This window comes from Euphorbia lathyris, chromosome 2, assembly GCF_963576675.1.
Source record: "Euphorbia lathyris chromosome 2, ddEupLath1.1, whole genome shotgun sequence".
In the NCBI taxonomy this organism is placed as follows: Eukaryota; Viridiplantae; Streptophyta; class Magnoliopsida; order Malpighiales; family Euphorbiaceae; genus Euphorbia; species Euphorbia lathyris.
The window spans coordinates 118,334,549-118,361,664 of record NC_088911.1 but is presented as its reverse complement, the minus strand read 5'-3'; the positions used below and the strand labels follow the sequence as shown (position 1 = coordinate 118,361,664).

General features: G+C 35.1%; 1 protein-coding gene and 1 long non-coding RNA gene across 6 annotated transcripts; both read left to right on the top strand.

Moving 5' to 3' along the window:
• Positions 1–1,181: 1,181 nt before the first annotated feature.
• LOC136219669 (uncharacterized) lies at positions 1,182–10,810 on the top strand. 3 transcript variants are annotated; one of them, XM_066007157.1, is made up of 12 exons: positions 1,182–2,074; positions 3,508–3,772; positions 4,502–4,664; positions 4,761–5,505; positions 5,631–6,060; positions 6,165–6,346; positions 6,930–7,089; positions 7,662–7,889; positions 7,991–8,341; positions 9,310–9,411; positions 9,590–9,853; positions 10,487–10,810. In XM_066007157.1, exons 1-11 carry the CDS (start codon positions 1,527–1,529, stop codon positions 9,827–9,829), a joined length of 3,414 nt encoding a protein of 1,137 aa, XP_065863229.1. In that variant the 5' UTR covers positions 1,182–1,526; the 3' UTR covers positions 9,830–9,853; positions 10,487–10,810. The 3 variants fall into 3 exon arrangements, with proteins under 3 accessions (XP_065863229.1, XP_065863228.1, XP_065863227.1); XM_066007156.1 differs by lacking the exon at positions 10,487–10,810 and adding an exon at positions 10,064–10,332; XM_066007155.1 differs by lacking the exon at positions 10,487–10,810 and having other exon boundaries at positions 1,183–2,074; positions 9,590–10,042.
• Positions 10,811–22,847: 12,037 nt separating this feature from the next.
• LOC136219668 (uncharacterized) lies at positions 22,848–25,302 on the top strand. 3 transcript variants are annotated; one of them, XR_010684240.1, is made up of 4 exons: positions 22,848–23,085; positions 23,190–23,278; positions 23,380–24,224; positions 24,549–25,302. It is a non-coding gene; the product is annotated as an uncharacterized lncRNA (long non-coding RNA). The 3 variants fall into 3 exon arrangements; XR_010684241.1 differs by lacking the exon at positions 24,549–25,302 and having other exon boundaries at positions 23,380–23,750; positions 23,856–24,542; XR_010684239.1 differs by lacking the exon at positions 24,549–25,302 and having other exon boundaries at positions 22,849–23,085; positions 23,380–24,542.
• The last annotated feature ends 1,814 nt before the right edge of the window (positions 25,303–27,116 follow it).

Sequence of the window (27,116 nt, the reverse complement as noted above, 5' to 3'; positions counted from 1 at the left end):
CTTCATTCTGAAGCATTCTATTCAAATCTTGCATTGTTTTCCTTCTGGTATGGAAATCACAAAGTGATCCACGAAGGATTCCACCATTTGGTTGAAGTTATGGATAGATCCGGGGAGGAGCTCGTACTAGAAGGCTGTTGACTCTTTAAGAGTTATAGGAAAGAGGCGACATAGGACTGCATTTGTAGTTGTTGTTGCTTCCATGATCCTTCTGAATTTTTTTATGTGATTCACCGGATCTCCGCTGCTTCCATATTGATTGGAGGTAGGGATACAAGATCCTCTCGGCATCAGTTAGCATTGTATCTCCCTAGACAAAGGTGTACATGTGTTTGTTAGGGCCGAAGGTCCGACGTATGTACCGAATTTATCTTTGTCCTAATGATTTTTATACATCTCTTTTTTACTGTCAGTGTTGTTTTCATCCTTTTCTAGTTTATAGGTGTTGGAAGGATTGAAGAGTATGAACTGTTTGAGAGATAGAAGTGTTAACGTACCATTGCGTATGATTATATCCGTCTATTTATAAGGTTTCTGTCAAGCTCCTCTTATTCTAGGAATCCCATATATATTATTAATCCTTCTTCTTTTAAAAGTATTATTTTAGGATAAGTGTTTTATGGGGAGAATTTTTTGTTCTAGTCGCATGAGAGTTTTCCTTAACGGGGAACGTTCTATGAAAGTTTTGATGGATCCGAATCCCTATATTATTACGTGTTTTGATTTGTTTTATACCACATCATAACTTTTTTTTTTAAGAAAATGGATTAAGGGTTTTTTTAGATGCTTTAAGTTTTTTTTTTTGAGATTGATTATTGTAAAATAAATTAATTTGAAAAGTAAATAATTGAACTTAATTTGCACTATGCCACCTAACCTATTTTTCTTGTAATTGCAATTGCAATTGCTGATCATATTTCAATAATTCATTCACACGATATAATAGACGTTTAACGATCAGAATCACGCAAGCAGAATCACACCCAAATCCGAGCCTATCAATCCACTCAATTACTTTGGCACGCGCTGGGCGCGTTATCCTCTTTAACTGCATAAATTTTGATTTTTTGGTACTTTGTCCACTCTACGGCTTTTATTTTAACAAACAAGGCATTCACTGTTCACACGACAACATGCCGCGACTGGTAATGTGTGTACGGTCCGAAACCTTGACGGCCCAAGCCATTCAATTTCTTTTTCGCCTCTTTTCCCTTCAAATAATAGCTGCAGTGTAAAGCTTCTAGGGTTTCTCTTCTAACTCGGGAAAAAGGAGCGGTTTTTCTTTCCCTGTTTCTGCAATTCTACCGCTCCTCTCGATTCCTTTTCCTTTTCTCATTCCATGTTTTCCCGCTGATTTCCTGTCTTTCTCTTGCTTACATCACTCAGCCTTCCTTTTCCGGAACAGCCCTTTCGCCTTCGGATCATTTTCTTTCTTCGTCGCTACGACAAACCCTTCTTCCATCTTTTCCATCAAAAAATTAGGGTTTTGTCTTGCGCAAACATCGGAATTCGCTTCGTGGTTATCAATGCAGCCCTCCAATTCCGCTGAGGTCAATTCAAGTGCCCTCAATAACCGCGAAAATCCTCTATCCCCGAATTCCACTCTGACAGAAGCTGACTCATCATCTTCGGCGGCGGCGGAAAATGTTGAGGAAACCAATATACGGGATAGCTATGTGGGTGACGAATTGGTTCTCGATGTTACGGGTAAAAGGTTGGAGTTCGATGTATTGGAGAAAGTTGATGATTCTGTGGAGGGTTTGTATTTATATAAGAATGCATTTAGTTTGTTTCCGAGTTCTGTGGGAATGCTGAGGAAACTGAGAACCTTGAAGTTCTTTGGGAATGAATTGAATTTGTTTCCCGCGGAATTTGGAAATTTAGTGGAATTGGAACGGTTGCAAGTAAAAGTGTCATCTCCGGGATTGGATGGATTTGGTTTTAATAAATTGAAGGGGCTAAAGGAGCTTGAACTGTCGAAAACTCCGCCAAGGCCCTCGGTCATTACAATTTTGAGTGAGATTGTTGGATTGAAGTGCTTGACTAAGCTTTCTGTTTGTCATTTTTCCATAAGGTAAGCATGTAAGTGGTTTTTGAATTGGTTAGTAATCTAAGAAACTGAACTTCAAATGCTTGGACATTTTATTTGCTTTATGCTGTACTAGGCGAGCCTTGGCGCAACGGTAAAACGTTGTTGCCGTGTGACCAGAGGTCACGGGTTCGAGTCTTAGGAGCGGCCTCTTGCCAATTAAATTGGCAAGGGAAGGCTTGCCCCCAATACACCCTTGTGGTGGGACCCCTCCCCGGACCCTCGCTCAGCGGGGACGCGTAATGCGACCGGGCCGCCTTTTTTTTTTTTTTTTATGCTGTACTAGGCGAACTAATTGCTATCCTTATTAATTGGATGAATTAAGATAAAGTTTTCATTGGCTGATCTTATTGTATTCTTGTGTGATGAAACTAAACATCAACTCATGCACCATAACGTTTGGGTAGTGAAAGTGCATATTAAGATGCTCTACATTACTATGCTCCCTTAAAACTTAAAACTCAGTCGAATAGTCATTATTGTTCTTTTCTTCCGGGGTTAGTACTGTGTCTTTTAAACTGTAGCAGTGCCTTGGGGATAGATGTCTACATTGTATAGTATTAATACATTAATCTTGGGCCTTGAGCAGCTGAGATACTTTTGCACCATATTTTTCTGTGTGTGCTCGGGAAGATTGCAAGTTTCTTGTATATCTTATAGGAATGGCTAAAAGCAACTGAATTGTTCAATGGAATGGATTTAACAATTAACATGTTCTAGGAGCTAAGGAGCCTTTTTTATTTCATTTTCTTAAAACCTTGAACATTGTAAATACAAGTGCTGCTGTTTCTGTTTTCTAGTATTTTAGATTATTTTGTCAAAACTGAATTGTGAGGTAGATATTTTAAAAATGTAAAGGGACCTCACATAGCTTATAGAATCACACTGTGTAACTCCGAGGTGATCAATCAGGGCTAGATTCAACTCGATGACAAATAGCTAACAGTCAAATGTGGTAATATGTAAAGAAATGAATGAAATGCATATGAAATATAGTTATCTTGAAGTGATGATATGAGTGATCAATTAGAAAAACTGCATGCCTTTTGTGTTGCCCATATACAAAATTTTGTTCTTCACCAAGATCGCCCACAAGCACTCATACTCATGAACAAGCAGTATCAAAAGAATAATAATAACAAATAAAGCTTAGTTTTTTCAAGCAAATGTGGAATGCCATAATGCCTTTATTCAAGACCATGTTTCAAGCAAATGTGGAATGCGATAATGCCTTTATTCAAGATGTTGCTCAATTGGTTTAGGCTGTGAGCATCTTCTCTAGAAGCTTCCATCACTAGCTATCTGAACAATTGTGTCTTTTACACGGCTCTTCACAATATAGCATGCCTTTTCTTGTGTGTGTGTTTTTTTTTTTCAAGTGTTTTAACTAAAGTTTGGTAACATTGTTCGTCCTGCAGATATCTTCCCCCAGAAATTGGCTGCTTATGTAACTTGGAGTACCTGGACCTTTCATTCAACAAAATAAAATTTTTACCCATTGAAATAAGTAATTTAAATGTCTTGATATCATTAAAAGTTGCTAATAATAAATTAGTGGAACTGCCTTCGAGTTTTTCCTCATTGCAAAGATTAGAGAACTTGGACCTCTCAAATAATAGGTTGACATCATTGGGGTCTCTTCAGCTTTGCTCAATGAATAACCTTCAGTACTTGAACCTTCAGGTACTGTTCTATGTCAAAACAAGAGCTTCTGTTTGACGGAAGGTTTTGGGGAGTGTTATGTGCTTTCACTTTTCATCATTATTATCTTCTGTTATGCAATTGAACTTGAAGGTAGCTTAAACTTTTGGTATTTTTCTAAAATAAGTTGCTTCTTTTGTTTTCCATCTATAAGAATCGTTATTGGTTCTGGTCATTTTACTTCAACTTAAATCTTATACTGAGCAACTTTAGCAATTTCTATTGGTTCCCTCTTAGCTCCATATCTCTAATTAGATTGCAGCCATATTTTCTGAATAATCCCTTTTGCGCTCCAGTGTAACATTTTGTTTCAATACTATCTATGGACCTTTGTTTAGGAACTTATAAGTATATCCAATTTGTTAAGTTTTTTCTATCTCGTTTGAAGTTGTCGTTTGATGATTCTTCATATGTTCTTTTTTTTTTTGTCTCCTATATTTTGAAATGAAAGATAATGTCAGGTCACTCTATCACTTAAATGTTCAGATGTTGATGATGTGCATTCTATTATCATATTGTCTTTGAATTGTGAATACTGTTGAATTATTTGTCCTCAGTAGGTGATTTTTTTTTGTTTCTTTCAGTAACTTGAGAACTTCACTAAAGATGGTTGTTTCTGTGGGTGTAACTCTTTATCTTGTATTTGCATATTGATGTTTGCTTTCAAAATTTTAATTGATTTATCAATCTTCTTCATTCCTATTTTTGAAGTACAACAAGCTTCTCGATTGCTCTCAAATACCTCCATGGATATGTTGCAATTTGGAAGGCAATGGAAAGAACATGTCTAATGATGATTTGAACAGTTCCTCGGTTGAAATGGATGTGTATGAAATCTCTATTCAGACTGACAGAAAAAATGCTTCTTCGAACGGTTAGTGCCTTAGGTCATTTTTTGTGAACTTGTTTGGAAGCAACATTTTTCCTACATGGTTTTTCCATACCAACTTCCTTATCTTCGTTATTGTAGGGCCACATAATGCTACATCAAGCCTGATAAGTGGGTCTTCATCAAACAGCAGATGTTATGCAGCACGAAGATCAAGTAAGCGGTGGAAACGGCGTTATTATATGCAACAAAGAGCTCGTCAAGAACGTTTGAACAATAGTAGGAAGTGGAAGGGTGAGTGCCGAGCTGATTTATTGGCACAAAAGGGAAGTCAAAATTGCAAATCAGATGAACCTGATTTGAGTTCTGAAACTTGTGAAGAAGGTGCATCAGACAATATAGTTCTGGATGATGACAATGAAAAAGAAGTATTTTCTAGTGAAGCTGGAAATTCACTAATTAGAGCTGAGGATGAGCAAATCAGTTTTAAAGATAGGGTTCACATGGAAAATTGCTCATGTGACCTTGAATCTATAAATAAAGATAGGGAAGAAGAAAGTTGTGCGCATGACAAACATTTAGTGTCAGTACGAAAGGCAAATGGTAATGAAGATAAGGGATCATCCTCAGAGAAATCCAAAATTGTTTTCAAGTCAAAAAGACACTCTGATAGGGATCTTGATAATCCAAAACCTTGCAAGTATCAGAAACCAACGGGAGATTGCTCAAATTTGTCTCGCAAGTATAGAGACATATCATTTTGTGGCACTGAGGACCGGCTTGCAGATGGCTTTTATGATGCAGGGCGTGATAGGCCTTTTTTGCCACTGAACAGCTACGAACAACTGTTGCCTCTTGATTCGCGCGAGGTGATCCTTTTGGACAGGTAATTTTATCCATGAATAATTTTTTTTTCAATATAATTATAATGTCAAGTGCATTCTCTTATTTTTTGTGCATATGCTTGTTCAATGTGAAAGGCTATAGCTAATTGCTTATTGTTTTGTTCAGAAAGAAGGATGAAAAATTAGATGCAACTGTTCTATCTGCTCAGGCTTTGGTCTCCCGGTTGAAGAGATTTAGTGTTCTTGTCAAGCAAGGGAACATGGGTTCTGTTGATAATTTGCATATTGTGTCACTGCTTGCACTTTTTGTATCTGATCATTTCGGAGGTAGTGATAAAAGTTTTACTGTTCAAAGGGCAAGAAAAGCTGTTTCTGGTTCAAACTATGATAAGCCATTTGTTTGCACATGTTCAACGGGCAATGATGAGAGCTTGAATGCATCTGAAAAACAGGTTTCGGGCATCACAGAACATAATATACTCTTTGATCTTTGTGAGAAATCTTTACATTCTGTTAAAGCAAGAAGGAATTCCATTGTTGTTCCTCTAGGGAATTTGCCATTTGGCGTGTGTAGGCATAGAGCCTTACTAATGAAGGTAATGTCTTTTTGTGCAAATATAGCTGTGTAGTAGGTCAACATTTATGTTATTTGGATAATGTTTTTGTTTATAATATCTAAAAGAACTTGGAATTGCTCCAGTATCTATGTGATCGGATGGAGCCACCAATACCATGTGAACTTGTGAGGGGTTACTTGGACTTCACACCACATGCCTGGAACTCCATTCTCATCAAGAAAGGTGATTTGTGGGTTCGCATGTTGGTTGATGCATGCCGCCCTCTTGATATAAGAGAAGAGACTGATGCAGAGTATTTTTGCAGGTTAGTTCTGTCATTACCAGTGTTCATTATGGTGGATTATGCTTAAAGGTGGATGTTTATGGAGTTCCATTCATCTATTTATTTATCTAATATACAGAATATTGATTTGGTTCCTTCAAAATGAACATCATAGATCAATACTTGGAAGAGTTTAAGGCCTTGTTTGATAACGACTTTCAGCACTTAAAATTAATACATTAAGTGCTTATTGGTTTTAAACTTGTTTGATAACACAACTTAAATTCAGTACTTATTTTTAGTATTTATCAAACAGTCATATCATTTAATACTTTAAGCATTTATAATATTCATCACTTAATTCAGTACTTATTTTTTCAGCACTTAATTTTAAGTTTTATCAAAGACCACCTAAGACTTCTGTGTGTAGGTTATGAAGAAGGTTAAGTATTATGTGACAGTTTTATTAGGCTTCATAGTTATCATTAGGCAACCAATTCTGTTGTAACTTGCTGGTTTATAATTATCCATGGTATAGAAGTCTCAGTAGTTTCAGAGCTATTGAAATGTATTTTATCTGCAAGTTTCTAGATCATGCTTCTCATGGTTTTGCCTTTTGCTTCAGGTACATTCCACTCAGCCGAACTAGAGTCGCTCTTTCAACTGAGAGCTTTCCTGGCCCTGGTTTATCCACCACTTCTTTCACCCCTTGTGATGAATTGGAAAAGACGGCTTCTAGTACTATCATGCAATGCAAACTTGGATCTCTTGAAGCTGTAGCAAAGGTATGCTTTATTTATTTATTTTCTCGGTCAGGCTTGCATTGTTTCTAGACTGCAATGTTTTCTTTTCTTTCTTTACTGAATAATTATTGCTGATATTAGCGTCTGGTTGAATGATATTCTGCCTATGGTGATAATCCGATGCTAACTTTTTTTTTATTGCTTTTTATCTGAAAAAAAATCCTTGCATTCAGAAGTTTTGTTTTCCTAAAGTAGTCTGTTCCAGGAGTTCTTATATTAAGCACCGGGTCTTCCATGTCATTCGGAAGACCCCCAATTCACATTTGGACACGTGTAGTGTGACCCCACGTAATAATTAAAATAGTGGGGTCTCTTATAATGTATGTGGGTCCGTGTTACACGTGTCAAAATATGTATGGGAGGTCCTCCATTTGACATGGAGAACCGGGTGCTTCTAATAATTTACCCTGTTCCAGTTATTTCCTTTTTGTACTTGGTGCTGATTAAATTTTGTTTCATCATTCACAGTTGTTTGCCATGATAATATTTCATTTTGTTTTTTCGTCGCAACTATCTGTGCCTGCCAACTGTTGACATGCTTTTCCATTGGTCAGATGCGTAACCTAAAGACACATGGGACTTCAGTGGAAGAGATCAGGAACTTTGAGTACAGTTGCATTGGTGAAGTAAGAATTTTGGGTGCTTTGCAACATTCCTGCATAGTTGAAATGTACGGGCACCAGATATCTTCAAAGTGGATTCTTTCTGAAGACGGAAAACCACTGCAACAGATGTTGCAGTCTGCTATTATAATGGAGCATGTTAAAGGGGGCTCTTTAAAGGTACTTGGTTCTTTTTTATATACTTCAGTTGAATTTGTCATGGGGTTGTTGGCTTTCTTTTTATATATACGTTGTTGATTATTATTTGCTTCATGCTGCAGAAATATATAGAGAAAATGTCAGAAAATGGCGAGAAGAATATACCAGTGGATTTATCATTATGTATTGCTCGAGATGTTGCATGTGCATTGTCAGAGCTGCACTCAAGGCACATAATTCACCGTGATGTGAAAAGTGAAAACATATTGATTGATTTAGGTTGTGATCGCACTGATGGAATCCCTGTTGTGAAGCTCAGTGACTTTGACAGAGCTGTGCCTCTTAGGTCATTCTTTCACACGTGTTGCATTGGTCATAAAGGAATACCACCTCCTGATGTTTGTGTTGGAACACCTCGTTGGATGGCTCCAGAGGTTTTTCGTGCAATGCATGAACGAAATCGATATGGTCTGGTATGATGCTTTTCATGTCCTTGAAGAGATATTAGTTTATTTTCACAGTTTCTCACTTTATATTTTTTTCTTACTTAATGTTTTGATTTACATTTTCACTACCATAGTATGAATAGTTTGTTTTACAAGTTTTATAAAGTAAAAGAAAGACCAAAGTCATATGGAGGGTTCAATTTTTGGAATTTTATATAATCTATTAGCTCATGTCACTCAAATTTAGCTTTGAGAACCATGATTTGAAGTAATAGATAGATATTGCAAGGAGAATTTGACAGTCATGACTCATGCTATTTTGAAGCAGTAGAACCAAAGTCATGTATTTTATTTATCTTTTGATATATGCCGTAAATACATCACTATTATATTTTCTGGAAAAAATTTAATCGTAGTTAAAGGCGCTATTGACGCTCAGAGCTTATTGCCTCAGTAGCTCAGAGGTGAGCAATGTTCATAAGGTGCGCGCCTGGGGTGCACCTTTTGTAGCCTGTTACCTTGTCTGAGGTGCGCCTAGGTGCAAGTACAGTATTTTGAGGGTTTAAAAAAGAACAAGGTGTTCTGATCTCAGATGTTTGATACCTATATGATCAACGGCTAAGATTAATATAGAAAGAGAAAAAACAAAAAAGAGAAGGAAAGAAATATGTAAAACACAAAAAAAGGAGATCAACCTGCTATTCTCTCTTTCACTCCATTCCTGTGATTAAGGAGAATGGAGTGAAAGAGAGAAAATTTAGCTAGTGAAGAAGAGTTTCCGTGCAACATAGCTCTATACAATCTTCTTAAATTATGTTGGCAATGACCACATCCTGTTCTGTTTTTAGATGCAAAAGTTTATTAATTGTGGTAGAATAGCTTATTTTGGTGGTGCATATTAAGAGGTTTACATGCAGATATTTAAGACAATCTACATCCTTGGTTTAACAGAGCTTTAAATGTGTTAATTAAGTGGTTCTATATTTTGGTTGTAGGAAGTGGATATCTGGTCATACGGATGCCTACTTTTGGAATTATTGACTTTGCAAGTTCCATATTACGGCCTATCTGAATTCCACATCAATGAACTTCTTCAGGTGCGTCTCCTTTTAGGAAGTTATTCTATGAATGAGTGAAGATAAAATGAAATCATGATGTGGATGTAGTTCTTTCTTGATCTTTTACACACCTTTCTATTTTGATGGGCTAATATTTTGCATACCAGTGCTTGATTTCATGATATTCAGTTAAATACTGTGCTCTTGAACTGTACAGATGAGCAAACGACCACCTCTACCTGATGAGCTTCAGACATTGATATCACCGAATGATCCTGCAGCTGCGAAGTCTGTGTCAGATGTGGCAAGACCCGAGGCTGAACTAGAATCTCTGAAGTTCCTTGTTGATTTGTTTCATCGATGTACTGAGAGCAATCCAACTAATCGCCCTAAAGCAGCAGAAATTTATGAATTGTTGCTTTCACATACCACTGCTTTCTCCAGTTCAAGTAGCTAGGAACAGTTGTTGATTAACCTTTAGGTAACAACTCACTCCAAATCCAAATTTTTTGTAGCTTTAGAAATGTCTTAATTATTTGATATTTAATACTTTTAGGGTCAAATGTTTTGCTTCTCTTAAAGTCTGTACTGTGTTGTAGTTGTATCTTCTGTAAGCTTTTCTTAGATACAAAATTGGCAGTTCCTGCCGCTATAATCAGTTTTTAGATCATCTGTATATGCCATATGGTAGGTAGTGGTGTTTCGGATTATGCGGTGCTTTGACATGAAGGTGTATTTTCCATTGTAAGTATAGATTATCTAAATAATTCTAGCTATTTTCTGCAACTTTGGATTATGGTTCATTCATCCGTATGTTTTGGAGGCAGTGAAGCTTTTTTATACTGAAATTAATATCTTTTGCGATTGGCTCACTGCACGATTGTATCGTGGGGTGCACTTGCTTGGTTCATGTTTGGTGTTCCTATTAAGTGTAGAAGGTTTTAATTTGTACTGGTTTAGAGCAATTGATGGCGTTTTCTATTATCCTTGTGGTTTATAACTTTATATATTGAGTTCATGAACAGTTAAGCAAAACTTTATATGTTAGTTTTCTTTCCTTGTTACTTTAAAGAATTACATAAAAAATCATTATTAATTTATTACTTGTTTCAAGGGCATAGCTTTTAGGGGTTCCAACTTCCATCGGACAATATGAAGTAAAAAACAGTGGTGCCGATAATTTTAATATCCAGAGGTATTGTGGATATTGATGCGAGGGTTTAAGCAGCAACTTATCTTTGTGAAAGAGAAAGGAGAAAGTCTTATTACATTAAGGCTCAGCTCTTGCGAACTTGACTCAAAAAAATTGATTCACCTTTTGAATTTCTGAGATGTCTCTCTAGTCTCTGGAGCTTGCTTGAAATTGTCACATTGGTCTCTTACATTTATTTAAAGTGATATGCAGTCTTTGAAAATGATTTATTGGTCTTGTAAGAACGTCTTTAAAATGCTCATTTGTTGGGTTTTTAATTTAAAAAGACATGCTCATTTGTTGGGTTTTTAATTTTGTGGTTTATGTTCAAATCTAACTCCAATAGTTTCTTAATTAATTTGTCATATAATTAAGAGCCTCTTCAATCTTCTCATTATTCTCTCTTTTTTTTTTTGATTAAATCATTTAATGTCTTGTGTGATTTGGTGCTAAATTAATTATATTATTTTTAAAGAGAGACTAAGAGCTTATTGGAGATATTCTAAACTCGCTTGAAGGGATGTATGTTTTAATTAATCCAAATTTTCTCTTACTTTGTAATAACACTTGATCCTGTTTGATAATAATTTTCAGCGTTTAAAATTAATAAAGTGGCATATTGTTTTTTTTTAAAGCAAATGTTTATTGGTTTTAAGTTTGTTTGATAATACAACTTAAATATTCTAGTTAAGTCCTATAACCACTTAAATTAAAAAATTTAAATTGTAAGTTGATTTAAAGTATTCTGAAACGGTAAAATAATCATATGAAGGACCTGCTTAAGTTTGTTAGTCAAAGTTTTAGAGATAATCTTATAAATTACATTACAAAGAGCAATTGGACGCAAATCAGATACAATCTCTAGCATAGTCTTCTTCGGAATCATCTTTTGACTACAAATAATTCTACTATGTATCTATTTATTAGGGTTTAAAGTTACTAAATATATATTTATTCATTAAAACATTTTATTAATTTAGGGTATATATATATACGAAAAATATCAACAGTATTCAATGTCTCTTCTTGCAGACATATTCTTACATATATTGATGGGATGGAGAGTAGAAATGACATGGTCCATTGAAGTTTGAATCTGTTAAGGATAAATCTACCTTTCACCTAGGATATAGCTAGCATCAACTTGTGTAATCATAAAAAATAAAAGCAGTCTACCTTTTCTCATTGTAATCGCAGGTAGGCATATATCATCATATGATATGGTCCTGTCATATGAGATGAGTTTTCCACATTCCAAGTATATTTTGTTTTTACATTAAATGGGAAAGGAAGCGAGTGGAGTTTTGGGAGTCTCTATGTTCTGGAGATTGGGGATCGTAATAGATAGTGTACTCATGGGTAGTGCAAATTTCAAACCCTTATCTGTACCGGTCTCATTATCCTAATTGATATAGTTTTTGCATTCCACATCCGTCCCATTTAATTCACGGGTACTCTTACCGTTAAGATATATAAAACAAAAAATATTACAAATTGAACACAATATAAATTTAATAAATCATCAATTTAAAAATTGAACAAATTGAACCTTATAAGAATAAAATAGTTTAATGATTGGAAAAAATAAGGTTGAAATTTGAATCCCAAATCTTACATCCTAGGGATATCCCCATACTCGTCACATGTAATGATTTTGATATCATACCCTTTTATACATGGTATGAATAGTCCCATTAGAATCGAGTAGTGTCGGATATATGCGGGTACTATCCATTGCCATTCAACAAACTCATATGCTGTAATTTTTATGTGTAAATCAGCCAACCTAGAAAGTAAAACATTTCCTCTATAGTTGAGTCACTACTCTGCCAATCTTTTACAATGAATGGCCCCAAAAAGGGACCATTCTATAGCACAGCCCCCCCTCTTTAAAGGGCCAAAACATCATAGTCAAGGGTTTTATTTTTTCTTTTTGAAAAAGTAAGCTACGCTTTTATAGGGTTTTAAATTTTTAGGTAACATAATCACCAAAACACCTATTTCTCCCTATCTATCAAGTATTAAAAAGCATAGGCCTCAGACGAAGGAAAGGAGTATTCAAGTTGCATGTCTGTCTTAGAGCTTTGGCATATGTGGTGGCATCATGTGCTTCAATTTTATTTGTATCAAAATGCCATTATGCAATTTGTATTTCTACTTTTCTTGTGGTTTTAGTGATCCTTATTTACTATAAACACCTTATTAACTAGAAAAGTAAACATAATACCGTGTCTAAGTAACCCTAAACCCGTGGTTATACAAGTATATGATATCATACGTGGCTATTAACTGCACTCTCTTTTCTGAATATAAACATATGAAAGAAATTTTAATCCTTTGCTTTAAAAGGATTCCGCAGAGCGGTGACTCATCCTAATTCTCCATTTTTTTTTATAAATAATATAAAAATGTATGTATCCGACTCTAGGGTTTCACTGTTTTTACCCTACCTTGGGGTTTAAGCTTAAGCTGTCTCTGTCTTTTTCCTTCCTTTCTATCGGGAGTCGTCGTACCGGTGCATCACTCGATCGGAATTCTCACTGGTCTCTCTTGTATTTGTTTTATAGTCGCCGGTTACCTGTAGCCTGCTTTTCCTCCGTATTCTACCCGACTGCCCAATGGAGGAGCTTGCAAACAACTGCTTTCAATTATCGCTGGCAGATAAGGAAGCCACACCTGTAGTTATTCCAAAGGAGGTCTCGTTACCTGATTATGATCTCCACTAGAGTTGTGTAGGCTGTTTCGTGACTGGTAGACCGATTAATATCAAGCGCATGAAAATTACGTTGTCTAGACTATGGAAGCTTGTGGGAGACTTGTCGATGGTGGAGCTACATGGAGGCTGACTTCTATTCCAATTTAATCATGTCTTCGATGTCAATGCAGTTCTGAATGGAGGTCCGTGGTCTTTTGAAAATAAATTACTGCTTGTCAAAAGAGTGAATAGTCTGGAGGACCTTCGGAGTTTAGAGTTGAATGAGGTTGCATTCTGGGTACAGCTACATAGCTCGCCTGTGGGCTACCGTACAGAGAAGATTGCGATGGCTTGTGGAAGTTTTGTGGGACCTGTTCTACGTACAGTCCTCGGGTTACTCAGAAGCTTTCCACGAATATCTACGGGTTCAAGTTCTACTGGATGTTAAGGTTCCCCAAAAGCGCAGATCAAAGCTAGGCAAATTGGTAAAGGAATGGGTCTGGATCAATTTACAGTATGAACGACTCCCACATTTTTGTTTTTTCTGTGGTTTACTTGAACAAAATGCCCGAGATTGCGCCCTTTTTCGCGCATTGAACGATCCAGACCTGCAAATAGTATACGATCCTTTTCTACGTGCTACCCCCAGTCGCTTTGCACAAAATATATCACCATGACTGCACAACTCCCCTATTCTGACATCTCAAGCAGTCTCCATGACAGTAGGCCAAGGGTCGCTAATTGCGCTGGAGCAAACACATGACCATTTGAAAGAACAAGTTGAAAGGGAGGATGAGGTTCACTCCATGATAGATCTTAAGCGTAAACAACGTGTTGATGAGAGTAGTGAAAAAAGTGACATAGAGGGTGTTACAACTGAAACAGTGATATCGGCAGACCCTAATGAATGGGTCATCCAAAAGCCATGAAAATCTTAAGTTGGAACTACCGAGGTGTGGTAACCTTGGGAACGTTCGGGAGCTCAGAGAGCTTATTCTTACCCACAAACCTTCCATCATATTTTTTATGGAAACCATGATCAGTAAGGATGCAGTTTTACAAGTTAAAGACAGATTGGGCTTCGATAGGGCTTTTGCTATCGACAGTGTCCGAGGGTGAGTGGGATTTGCCATCTTATGGACCTTGGATGTAGAGGTGCAATTAGTAAAATTTGGTTCAAATTTCGTTGATGTGACAGTTGCATTTCAGAATCTACCTAGGTGGAGATTCACATGTTTTTATGGTTTCCCTGAGAGGAGTAGGTGATCTGCTTCATGGCAGTGTATAAAGGATCTGTACATTTCGAATTTCCCTTGGCTGGTAATGGGGGACTTCAACGACATGTTATTCTTTTTTGAGAAAAGAGGAGGCCATGGTCATCCATTTGCTCTATTGTCAGGGTTTACTAACGTACTTAGTTTTTGTGAATTATTAGAGGTTCATTGTTGTGGGTACCTGTTTACTTGGGCCCAAAGTAGACAGAGTCAAGTTTTAATTGAGGAAAAGCTTGATAGGGATGTTGCTTCTCAGTCTTGGCAGGATCTTTTCCCTATGGCCATTATTCAGAATATTTTCACTCCTTAGTCGGACCACTCTGTGCTATTATTGTCAATGACGGACTGTCGGCCTATATTTGCGATTTCGTTTAGGTATAAGAATGCTTGGGGATGTGGGGAGGATTATTAACGACTGATCCAACAGGTTTGAGAGAATTCGACTGATGCAGTGCCGCAGTAAGGTTCATCAATGGGGCTTCGACTATAAGAGACAGTTCTGGGGTAAATCGTTAAAACTCCATAGCCGTCTGGAGGAGCTTTAGAGGTCAGAAAATGTCGTGGAGGTCCAAAGGGTTAGTAGAGAACTCGATAATATCTGTTTGGCTCAAGAATAATATTAGAAACAACGTGCAAAAATTAAATGGCTTTAGGCAAAGGAAAACAACTCCCATTTTTTTCAGGCATCTGTCCATACCCGAAGGAAGAACAACGATTACAGTGGCCTCAACACGACATCCATACATCATTTTTCATAGGCGACTGGGCTAGCAGGAGAAATTTAGAATCATTTTTCGGAATTTGTTCACATTGTAAGGTACAGTAGGATCCGAGGTATTTAATTCAATTAATACCTGTCTATCACAGGTTCAGAAACAGCGGCTATCGTGGTATTTTTTGGAGGAGGAAGTTAGGGTGGCGCTCTTCTCAATGCATTCAGACAGAGCTTCGGGTCCTAACAGTCTTAATCTGGGTTTCTTTCAACAACATTGGCAAACCATTGGAATATCTATTTCCTCCTTTTGTACTACATGTTTGAATTCGGGCAATATTCCAAACCACCTTAATTAATATCACTAATATTTTCCTTATCCCAAAAAACACCTTCTTATAGCGATGGCGGATCTCAGACTCGTTGCACTTTGTAATGTGCTAATGAAAGGTATGACTAAGGTGGTGGCCAATAGACTGAAATTGATCCTTGATACATGGATATTGGTTCCCTATCCACCTAAAGTGCGCCTTATGACATGTTGATGGTTATTTCATACGAAACGCAAGGCAGGCGGCAATATTAAATGACATAAAGTGCGCCTTATTGCTCGAGTATTCACTCAAGAATCTGGCATTGATTACAGGGAAACATTCAACCCCGTCATCTAAGCAACAATAATCTGTATTGTGTTAACACTAACATCATCAAACAATTAATTTATTAACCAACTGGAAGTCTCTAATTCCTTCTTACATGAAAAGCTCACTAAAACCATCTATATGGAACAACCTCAATGGTTCCAGGATGTTAACAACCCCGACGATGTGTGTCTTCTACAAAAATTGTTTTATGGTTTGAAACAGGCCCCTCGAGAATGGTTCACATGCCTCAAACTCTTCCTTCAACATATTGGCTTTGATATATCCGCAGCTGATAATTCTCTATTTATCAAACATACATCAACTGGCAAGCCCTTCCTACTTTGTTATGTTGACGACATCCTTATCATTGGCACCAACTCCACTCTGATTGATCAGACAATCAAAGTCATTGAACGTGAATTTCCCATCCGAAAAATAGGAAAGGCTTTATATTTTCTTGGGCCTGAAATAAAATACATAAAGGACATTCACCTATCCCAGGCTACATATGCTAGTGACATCCTAACATGAGTTAAAATTACTGATTGCATACCATCTCTCACTCCTATGGATACCACACCCAACCTTTCCAAGACAAATGATACTTGATGCGCCTCCGAGTGGTCTCTCGAGAGAATCACTAAGGGATAAGTATACCCCGTCGTTATCTAGTAATAATATGGACAAGTCCAGGTATCGAATCCACAAAATTTATACCACAAGTACCAAACTACTAGGCTTCTAATGTTATCTAGGCTATGGGGGGTTTGAGATTGATGGCTTTAAGTTAAACTACTCCTAATTAGATTAAAGCTACTCCTAATTAAGTTAAATCTACTCCTAAGTGATCTTTAGCAAGGTAAATTAACCTGGAATGATATGGGGTGATACGATAATATCAATTCCAATCATATTTTATCATTCAATTGTTAACCTAATCCGAGTCACTTGTGCCTAAGGCGATTAACCCTACTTATCTTTCTATGGTTCCTAATGCGTGATTCCCTTGTAAGGCCGAAACTAGCTCCGAGGCTCAGAAATATGGGCTTAATCTTCCATAAGGTTGTCAATCTTATAGGCACTGACTTAGTCAGATTCAACTCGCAATATGTGCCTAGACGATATTTGGACTTATGAATGAGTTAACCCAGAAAGGCAAAGCGTAAGACTTAGAAAAGCAATAACAATCAATTGAACAAATAAAACTCAGATTAATATTAAAGATGGAAAGTTATTTTTCACGATGATACAATTAGCCTAGGATTCATAGAATGGATCAGAGGCAAACAGAATGTAAAAGAGAAAGAAATCCTTTTAGGGAACCTGTCGACCAGTGCAGACGTCTTCCTAGGACTTGAAGGATGGAAGCCTTGAATAATCCTCTTGGAGCACGGAGGTTGGTGTTTTTCAATGGCAGACGGAGGAAGGAGGAGGATTCTTCAAGGGTGGAGGTTAGGGTTTCTTTACAAAACTAAAGATATCTAATACAATGTTACATAGTCCTATTTATAGTTGTAGTTTCGTGTCTAAAACCTAGTCTAACTTGTTTCCCAATGCAGGTGGAAGAGCGGAGGCAAAATCGTGGAGTTGTGGGGTTAGGAATCAGCATTTTAGCTGATTCCCGCAGCCCAGCTCGACGGGCTGGTGATGCCCAGTTCGCCGAGCGACTGTCGGGGGTCCCCGAGATGCGATTTTAGCCCGAATTTGATCCCGTTTAACCTGCACACGCACATAAACTCCAAAAAACATTAGTCCAAAGGCTAAATTGACCCACTAGTCATTATATTTGAGTAAAAACTCCATTTGGTGCGACCTTTGGTGGATCCATTAGCCGAAATAAATAAGGTGTAGTTCACGTGTGTGTTATTTTGGTAATATTTTGCCTGAATACAATCAGAAATAGCTAGAAACTATAAAAGTAAATAAAATATGTACTAAAACTAAATAACACGCACACATGCATAAAAGTGCGAGAAATGCTCGCTTATTGAACGAAAACTAATCAAAACTATCCGAAAAAACCGTACCTAAAGATAAGGGTTTTCGAGCCTATCAATACTCCACTCACCTCTGGCATCGAATATCGAAGCATTGTCGGGGCATTACAATATCTAACTCTAAGTTGCCCGGACTTAGCTTTTTCAGTCAACAAATAATGTAAATTTCTCCAATACGCTACAGACGAACACTTGATGAGTGTCAAACGCGTACTATGCTATATTCAGGGAACTCAGGATCTAAGGATACTCTTTTCAAACAGTCCCATCCCACAAGTTCACTGCTACATGGATAGTGACTGGGGGGATGTCCTGATGATCGACGGTCGACATGAGCATTTTGCATCTATCTTGGAAAAGTCTTGTTTCTTGGAACATTAATAAGCATCCAACTATTGCTCGATCATCAACAAAAAAACGAATACAAAGCAGTCGCTAATGCCACAGCTGAACTTCTCTTGATACAATCACTTCTACAGGAAATGCGATTCCCGATTCCACGACCATTTCAACTCTGGTGTGATAATGTTGGCGCCATTTATCTAACCATCAACCCTATTTTCCATGCTCATACTAAACACATTGAACTCGACTACCATTTTGTTCGTGAACGGTTGCATCTGATGACTTTCTTTCCATCTTATTCATTCCGATTGAAGACCAGGCCGTAGACATTCTCACCAAACCTCTATTGAGTTCACAATTCCCTACACTATGTGCGCGTCTTCAAATGTGCCCTCGACATCAGCTTGAGGAGGACTATTAGAGATGATTACAAATCAGTTTTCCTTATTTATCTTTTATATATATTTACTAATATTATCCTAGGGTTTACAACTATCTCTCTTATCTCCCTATAGTTCTACACAATCTTCAACTCTACTCTCTCTATATCTATTTATATCTAGAGATGTTCTATAAACATCATTCAAGAGTAAATATACAATACATTTATATCTTCAATAGGAGCTACGAAAAAACTAACCATACGAACACTTATCAATAATTAATTAAGGAATATAATATAACAAAATTAGAATAATGAAATAGGCAGATATATATAATTATGTAGGATAATTAATATATGCTGAGAATATTAGCTATGAACCCTAGCAAAAGCTAGAATAAGCTAGCTAGGTCTGTGTAAGAGTATAATTAAGGTTAAAGTGCTTAATGTTTATTGGCCACTGCAGCAAAGACATTCAAGTTATAATTTAAGATAATTAAGTTCCTAATCATAGTTGATGCTGTGAGGAATATAACAACCGAATTAAGGAATAAGTTCCTCCAAATAAATATGATATCGTTGAGATTATCAATGTATTTTTAAATTAATAATAACAGAAAAAACTATTCCATTCAGATTTTGAGATCAACATATAATATCTAAAAATGTTAGGCAAATCTGTAATTAGTCGGATGATTATAGGCTCAAATTAAAAAATAAAATCCTACATTTTATCATTATTTTTCTGGTATAAGCATAAGGAAAAACTTTTATCAAATTATACATATGTGAATTAGAATCAAAGTGCAGTGCTAAGTAAAAGTAAAGTGCAATATGATTAATGTTAATTATTGTAGAGAAAGAGTAATTTGCATTTGTTGGTTAGATATGAAGAAAGATGACAAAAGTGAAGAAATAAAAGTATAAAAGAGACAATATATAAGAAAAGATTGAAAAAATTAAAGAAGAAGGTAGGTATTTAATTTGTTAATTGTCAGCATCAGTTGTTAATAATAAGCAAGTGATAGTTATGCAGCTGGCAGAAATCAGAGATAGAATTGTCAAGTAACCAAAAAATGGAAATTTTGCAAAGAAAAAGCTATTATCAGTCCCCCAAGCAAAGATGCTTATATGGAATTGGTTTAAATTCACATCAAAACACAGAAATTAATGAATATATCTAATTTTCTTGGTATACATTGAGATGCTCTTTCTTTCCTACCTTTCTTATGGCAAAAATAGTAGGTGAATAGCAATTTTATTCTTAATACATAATGTTTGATAAGTTGAGTTAATCTTCTCAATTATAAATTTCTAAGCATTATATTCCCGCTAATCAGTAATAGATTAAAAACATGTGTATATATGTGAAAAAATACAGTATGTGTTATGCATGGGTTAGACAACAAAATTTAAAATCCAAATGTTCCGTTGAGTATAAAAGGCATTTTATATTTAAATCCGTTCTTAAATTGCAAAAAAACGCAAAACAACGCAAATATCGAAATAAAATATGTGTTTTTTTTATAGCTACAAAAATTTAGGGGGAGAAAGGTATCTCCAGTCCAATTCTAGAAACGAGAATCTAAACAATGTAGAGGTGTCATTTTCTTACCATTGAGCTCACCCTCGTAAGCAATATCTGGGTTTTTTTAGAAGAAATGTAATTATTTCATTCATAGGAAATATAATATATCTCGACATAAGTAATTAAGAAATTACAATTCATAATTACATGAGAGAAGTTTAAATCTGCATATCATAAATTGTAGAGCAATAATAGACACTGTTTTTGGCATAACAGCGAGAAACACAGGTTACCTAGGATCGATTTCAAAGCTTTTTCTCCAGGAATAACTCCATGATCTTTTAATGAGTCAAATCTATGTTTCAATAGATAAAACACTTCTGTTTTTTTTATGAATGTAAATATGATAACACACCTATAGAGACAGACAGACCACGACCACTCATGTAGAAAGAGACCACAACCACCTATATAAGAGGAAACAATGTTGTAAAAAGTTAGTTGCTAGTCTGGTGGATAGAAACAATGATTAATCAAATTTGTATTTTTGTATTTTTTTAATAAATAAATTATTATATAAATACAATTAAAATATGTATTATACTATGTAAAAATAATATTAGAAAATAATTTTAATATTAGAAAAATACATATATATTTGTGACATATATCTTTAAAAATATGTCAACAACAATATTTAAATAATAATATCATTAAAACAACTCAAACAAGTAAAATATAATGTGCATAAGTAATATAATTCCTTAAAAACTATGAAACAATTTTCTTAAAGTGTTAAACAATATCATGGAACAAATAAAGGACACAATTAATCAAAATTATCTTAAAATAATAAACAAAATTTACTCAAAACGATGTATGTTCAAAAATGAATTATAATAAAGTAAAAAAAAGTTTTTCATTTTGACTGCAACTCAAGTGAAGTCTAAGTGGAAAAAAGGGCCAATGAACCAAAAAATGGTTAGAGGGCCTAAGTGGAAAAAATCGAAATGGATTCTCAAGTTTAAACGTCTAGGTGGACGGGGTCTAAGTGGTTCAGACGACCTTATTTTTAACACTAACCTATCATATAGAGAGAAAGAATTAAGAAAATTTAAATGAAGAAGAAACTGTCAAATCTCTTATAGATCAATAAAAAATATTGTAATTAATAAAGAAAAAACAAAACAACGCAAAGAAATAGGTTTATTTTCCGACTGAAAAAAACCAAAGCCTGAATGAAAAATTTAAGAATATCTATATTTTTTTAATTGCAATACAGTTAATCTAGACTCTCAATTATACGAGATAAATTTATTATTAGTTGACAACATTATTATATGTATTTTCATACTTTATGGCTGTATATATTTTTCTTGGTATTGAGATGCTGTTGTTAAGATTTGCAGGGTGAATCTTAAGAAATATAAATAATGGAAATTGGTCCCCTCAGAATTAGCTAATAGGGGTTTAAATACTTTTAGCTTATGGTTTGATGCTTTATACTTATAATAACACTAAGTTAGTCACATAGAGGTAAAGAGGTGAAAGGTCCCCCCACTCTTAGGGTTAGGGGTCCATTGGTCCAACCTTAAAAGTTATTTAATGCTCTTACAATATTATTTAGAAATACTCACTTACCTGTCTGCAATACAAGCTGCATGGCGTGATATTATTATTTCATTTTCCTCTCAATTGGGACCACTCTTTCAATTTTATTTCTTTCACTTTAATTTTTTTTTTTTTTTTTTTTTTAGCGTGATTTCATCGTTAAGGAATCGATTTTCGTGAAACTCCTATAAATTCCCACGGTCGTTGTTGGAGTCTTACAGAGATAGATCTAAGGATGGGCTGACGAGGTTGAGCATCCACTAATTGTCATTCGAGACCAATTTTACCTCTAACGCAATAAATGATGCAATTTTACGCATAATGTTGGCAATTAAGAGTAATTTACTCCTAACATTGACAAGTTTGGTCAATTTGAAATTAATTAATCGAATTGTGTCTTTTCAGTGATGAATCTTGTAATCTCCATGGCATATGTATATCATTTTATCAATCATCAGTAATAGATCACAGATATAATATATACATGTGATTTTTTTTTTTTAAAAAGAGTTATAATGTGTTCTGTATCAATTGGATTAAAAAAAATCCAAATATTTTATTAAATTTTAAAATATTAATATTTCATTCTATTATTAAATTACAAAAACGTAAAAAAAATTGAACAAATTAATATGCAACTGACTCAAAATACATGAACAAAATATATGTATTTTTATGTCTAAAATTGACTCAATTTGCCAACGTAGGGGTAAAATTGCTCTTAACTATCAACGTCAGTAACTTTTTTACTGTTTTTATTTATACAAAAGCACCAGTTTTTATTTATACAAAAGCACCGAAAAAAATGAATTGAGCATCCATAGAGCACCAAAAAGCACCCCAAACACCTCTTTTTAGTGAATCGTTAATGAATCGTAACGCGCTAATATGTAAATCCTATCATAAACCGCACTATAAACTTGAGGCTTTCCCTGACACGTATCCTCCTACCCCCTAAACATTTCTCTACCAAAAACATTTACTTCTTAATTCTCTTCCAATGAAAAGAAATGAAATTAAATTAAATGGATAATATTCTTCTCCTTTTTCCTTTTCCCCTCCCTTCCCCTCTTCTTCTATTTATAGTCCTTTATCCCTCACAGTTGTATATAGCAGCAGAACAAGAAGTGCAAGTAACTCTCAATCTTGTTATCGTGCATCACTCTCAGTTGAAGCTGCCAGCATGATCTTAACCTCCTTCCCTCGGGAAGAAGACGAAGATCATCTGGCAGTTTCACCTGTTGTTGGTGTCACGGATTCAAACCCTAATTTTCCACCCAAAAAAAAACCCTTGATTTTTGTACATGAGCTAGGGTTTAATCCCCTAAAAGAGGTATGTCACCTTCTTGATTTTGATTTAAGCTTATCTGGGTTTCTTCGAATTCGCCTTTTTCACCCTAAAGCACTAAACTTTTTTAAATTCCCTGGACTTGCTAGGGTTTTCAGAGACAGCATCTGTATATATGTCTTGGTCCAGTTCAATGATTTCAAGGTCCCCCCTGGTTATACCTTGGTGATTGAGCCAGGTATATGCATCTTCCTGTTTTCTGTTTATTTAAGGTTAATGTTAGGGTTTTTATATGACAAATTTCAAAATGTTAATTAGCCTATGTTTTGTTTTGTGTAGGAAACCCCTCATTTATAAGCAAATTTTCAGCACCAATTGAGGTTTGTTTGAATTGTAAGTAAGCTGCTCAATTCGTTTAAACTAGGGATCTCGATTTCGAGTCCGGTCCACCTATGAAATGTCTGAACAACTTCGAATTGATTAGTCGGAACTAATGAAGGAGAAGAAGAAAAAAGAGCAAATTCACAATCTAGGGTTTATCTTATTAAAGATTTTTCCCATTTCCAAGAGGGAATGATAATGAGTTTTTATAGTTGAGGAAAAGTTCTTAAAGTCTTGTTGTTCATTAATTTATTCCTGGAAATTTTTCTAGATTTGCATTTTTCGTGAGCATGATCTAAGTTGGCATCTTCAAGTTTTCATATATTCTGGTATGAACTAATAAATTCATAGATCTGAACCTAATTATTATTCAATTAATTGCCCCCTAAATTTGGCTTCTGATATCTTTGCTTTCTAATTTCGCCTCTTTCCAGAACTTGCTTGGGTTTCGAGGCTTTGGAGAAAAAAAAAACAAAAATTCCTCTTTCAACATCTGGTGGATAGGATTACATTTACTGAATTAGATCTTGCTATATCTGTAGTGTAACATGCCTTTGCTCCAAGTCTCACTTTTTTTATTCTCACTGGTTTTAAAAAACATCTATAAACATATTTTACTAATATATCACCGTTACTCTCTCTCAATTTCCGATGTAAAATCGACTTCATTTCTACAACATCTTTTAGTATCGTTCAATGCTCAGACTTTCCATTCCAACACATGCTTGGGTCGTTACATCTAGCACATATATTATAAGATGGACATCCACGCCACAACATATATTGTAGAGGTGTTAATTCAGGTTGTTTTATAATCTTGTGTTATGTTATATATATATATTCCCTATGATAATAAATGTAATAAAAATTATAACCGTGTCAAATGTGTCGTGCCAAATGTCAGATGTATTGTAAATCATATTATGTTAAATGTCTATATATTCTGACAAAGCTATTTAGATTAACAAAATGGAACCAATAATCTTTTTATGGACTTCTGCAATGCCAGTTGAAACACTAGGCTTGAGTTGTATAAGAATATCAATAGAACAGTAAAATAGTCTGTACTAGCTATTTGGGAACCTTTATTTAATGAATCTAATCTCTCGGGCATATCTTTTCTTCAGGGCTTAATCTATGGAACGATGAAAACATGGATATGCATATCTCAATCTTTCTTGAGCCCCTTTCTCACTGTTCACTTTTCCTGGTCCTTCCACGTTTGAGGAAAGAAGATGAAACTAAACAAAGAAAAATGAAAATCATATATTCAGATGATAAAAAGGAAAACTAAAACATATTTTAACCTTTCCTATCTAATTTGGACTAATAGGCATTTTACTTGTACAGTAAAACCAATACGTTTGTGATTGGACTATTTGTATAACAATTGGAAGGTTATTACTAAATAGAGTTTGCTTATAGAGGTTATTACCAAGTTGGGACCAAGTTTTTTTTTATAACAAAATAGAGGTTATTCCTATATAGAGTATTTATATATAGAGACTTTACTGTATAATTCTTTGAAATTTGCTTATTTTGGGAGAATATGCAATTTTCAACACATCACTGTCAAGCCACTGTTAGTAAAATGATGGTAATATCATAGCTAAAACATCACAAATTTGAAAAGCGATACAACTAAAAGTAAACAAGGATGTAAGCATAATTAATTCTTCTGAAAAATCACATGGCATGATCTTTGTGAAAAGAAAATGTAAATAGAAGAGTATAATATTCATTAATCAAGTTAGATCTGTTTGATTCAACTCTTTATATTTAGTCTTTGTTGTTCTTGGTAGATAATAGAAGTTAGTTGATTTTCCTTTCTGGAATAGCTATCAACAAGTGTTTCTCAATTCTAACCAAACACTTTTATTCTACCGTTCAGAATGAAAAAGCAATAAGGAACTACACAAAGCTATGTTGCACAGACAATGGTTTAGTAGCCTTTCTGCGTTCGAATTCTGTTTCCGTTTCCGTTTCCACTTGAAGGGTATATTATGAAAGCTATATTTTAGAAATAACATTTCTAAGGTGTCCGTTCAATATATATAAAAAAAAGAGAACAAAACCAACACTTAATTTGAAAGAATGTATACATTAAGAGCATTAAATTAAGAGGTTTGTTAGCTGTTTTAAGTGTAAAATATGGTGAGATGAGGATTGCAGAGAGAGAGGAATTTCTGAAAGTGCAATATTATGGTGGTTGGAGTTTGGCCCATCTGGTGTGTGGTAGGAAGCTTTAAATGGAGAAGATTCCATAAAACTTTCGTTATCAAAAGGTACCCAAACAAGCAAAAACGTCATTGCTTTGATACTCAAAAGTATTAGCAAATTGTCAGTTATCAGAAATGAAAGATAATAAGGTGAAGAATCCATTGACAAGCCCTTATTTGCATTCTATTTTTGGATTCTCTCTGGGGATACCCATTTTGCTATATTATCCGATTAATGGGACCCGGAAATGACTCGCGTTCCATGCTTGAAAGTGAGATTTCAAGTGTCCTTCCTGTTCCTGTGACTTGTGACTGTAAGACAAGATAGTGATAGGCCTTAATTAAGAGATCAAACGAATCTTTTTCTTGGAGAGACAAATCTATGTACTTTCCTACCATACTTCAGATTGTATATACATGTACTTCTATATCTATATTCTCAAATATTTATTTTATTTATTTTTCTATGTTCTTCATTCATGTGGGTTATATATAAATATATATCACAACTATCGTAATGCCTTGAATCATGGGTTTCCTATTCGGAATAGTATTGGGTTTCAGATTCTTAGTTGGATTGGGATCATGGGTTCCTAGTTTGGTTAATTTACATTGGTAGAATATGGCAATTATATAGCTGATGAATTGGGTCAGTAGCGTTCACGTGGACCTTGAATGACCAAATGAATTTGGTCAATTACAATTAGATCTATGCTTATTAAAATCATACGGAGGAGATTGAAAGCATCCTAAGATGTAGATTTAATGAACATAGATCTAACGGTGAATAACCAAATATTTAGGATCAGATGAACGCCACTGTGAATTGGGTAAACATCTCTATATGACTTTCTCTAATTTTGGTGCCTTATAAATAAGTATATGCTCTTTATTAAAATATATATATCTTATGGATAAACCGAAAGCCATAATTCTCCCGCTGGTAATATTAAAGGAGTGTTTGGTTGGGTAAAAAAGTATATGGATATGATAATGAAAGATTCACGTTGCTATTATTTGTTCACATGAAATTAGAGTTGGAGTGGAATGAGAATCTCATTCCCAAAATAGTGGAATGAGTCATTTCGCTAAAATATATACAGTACTAAGAGTCCACAAGTTAATATAATTAAGGGCATAATGCTCATTTAGCTCCCTAAATTAAGTCTTCAAAGTCAATTAGGACCTTAAACTATCAAAATTATCAATCAGGTCTCTAAACTAACCAAAAACATCAATTGAGTCTCCATTTTAAACAAAAATCATCAATTGAGTCCTCATCAAAAATCATTCGGTTGAACAACTTCAGACACTCGTCCCTAAACTCATTTTGAACCAATACAGAGATTATTGCAGTCTATATCAAATAGTCATAGTTTTTTATTTTAGGATAGGGTGAGGACTCAGTTGCTGATTTTGACTTAGTTCAGGGACCTGATTGAAGATTTTGATAGTTTAGAGTAGAGGTGGCAAAAT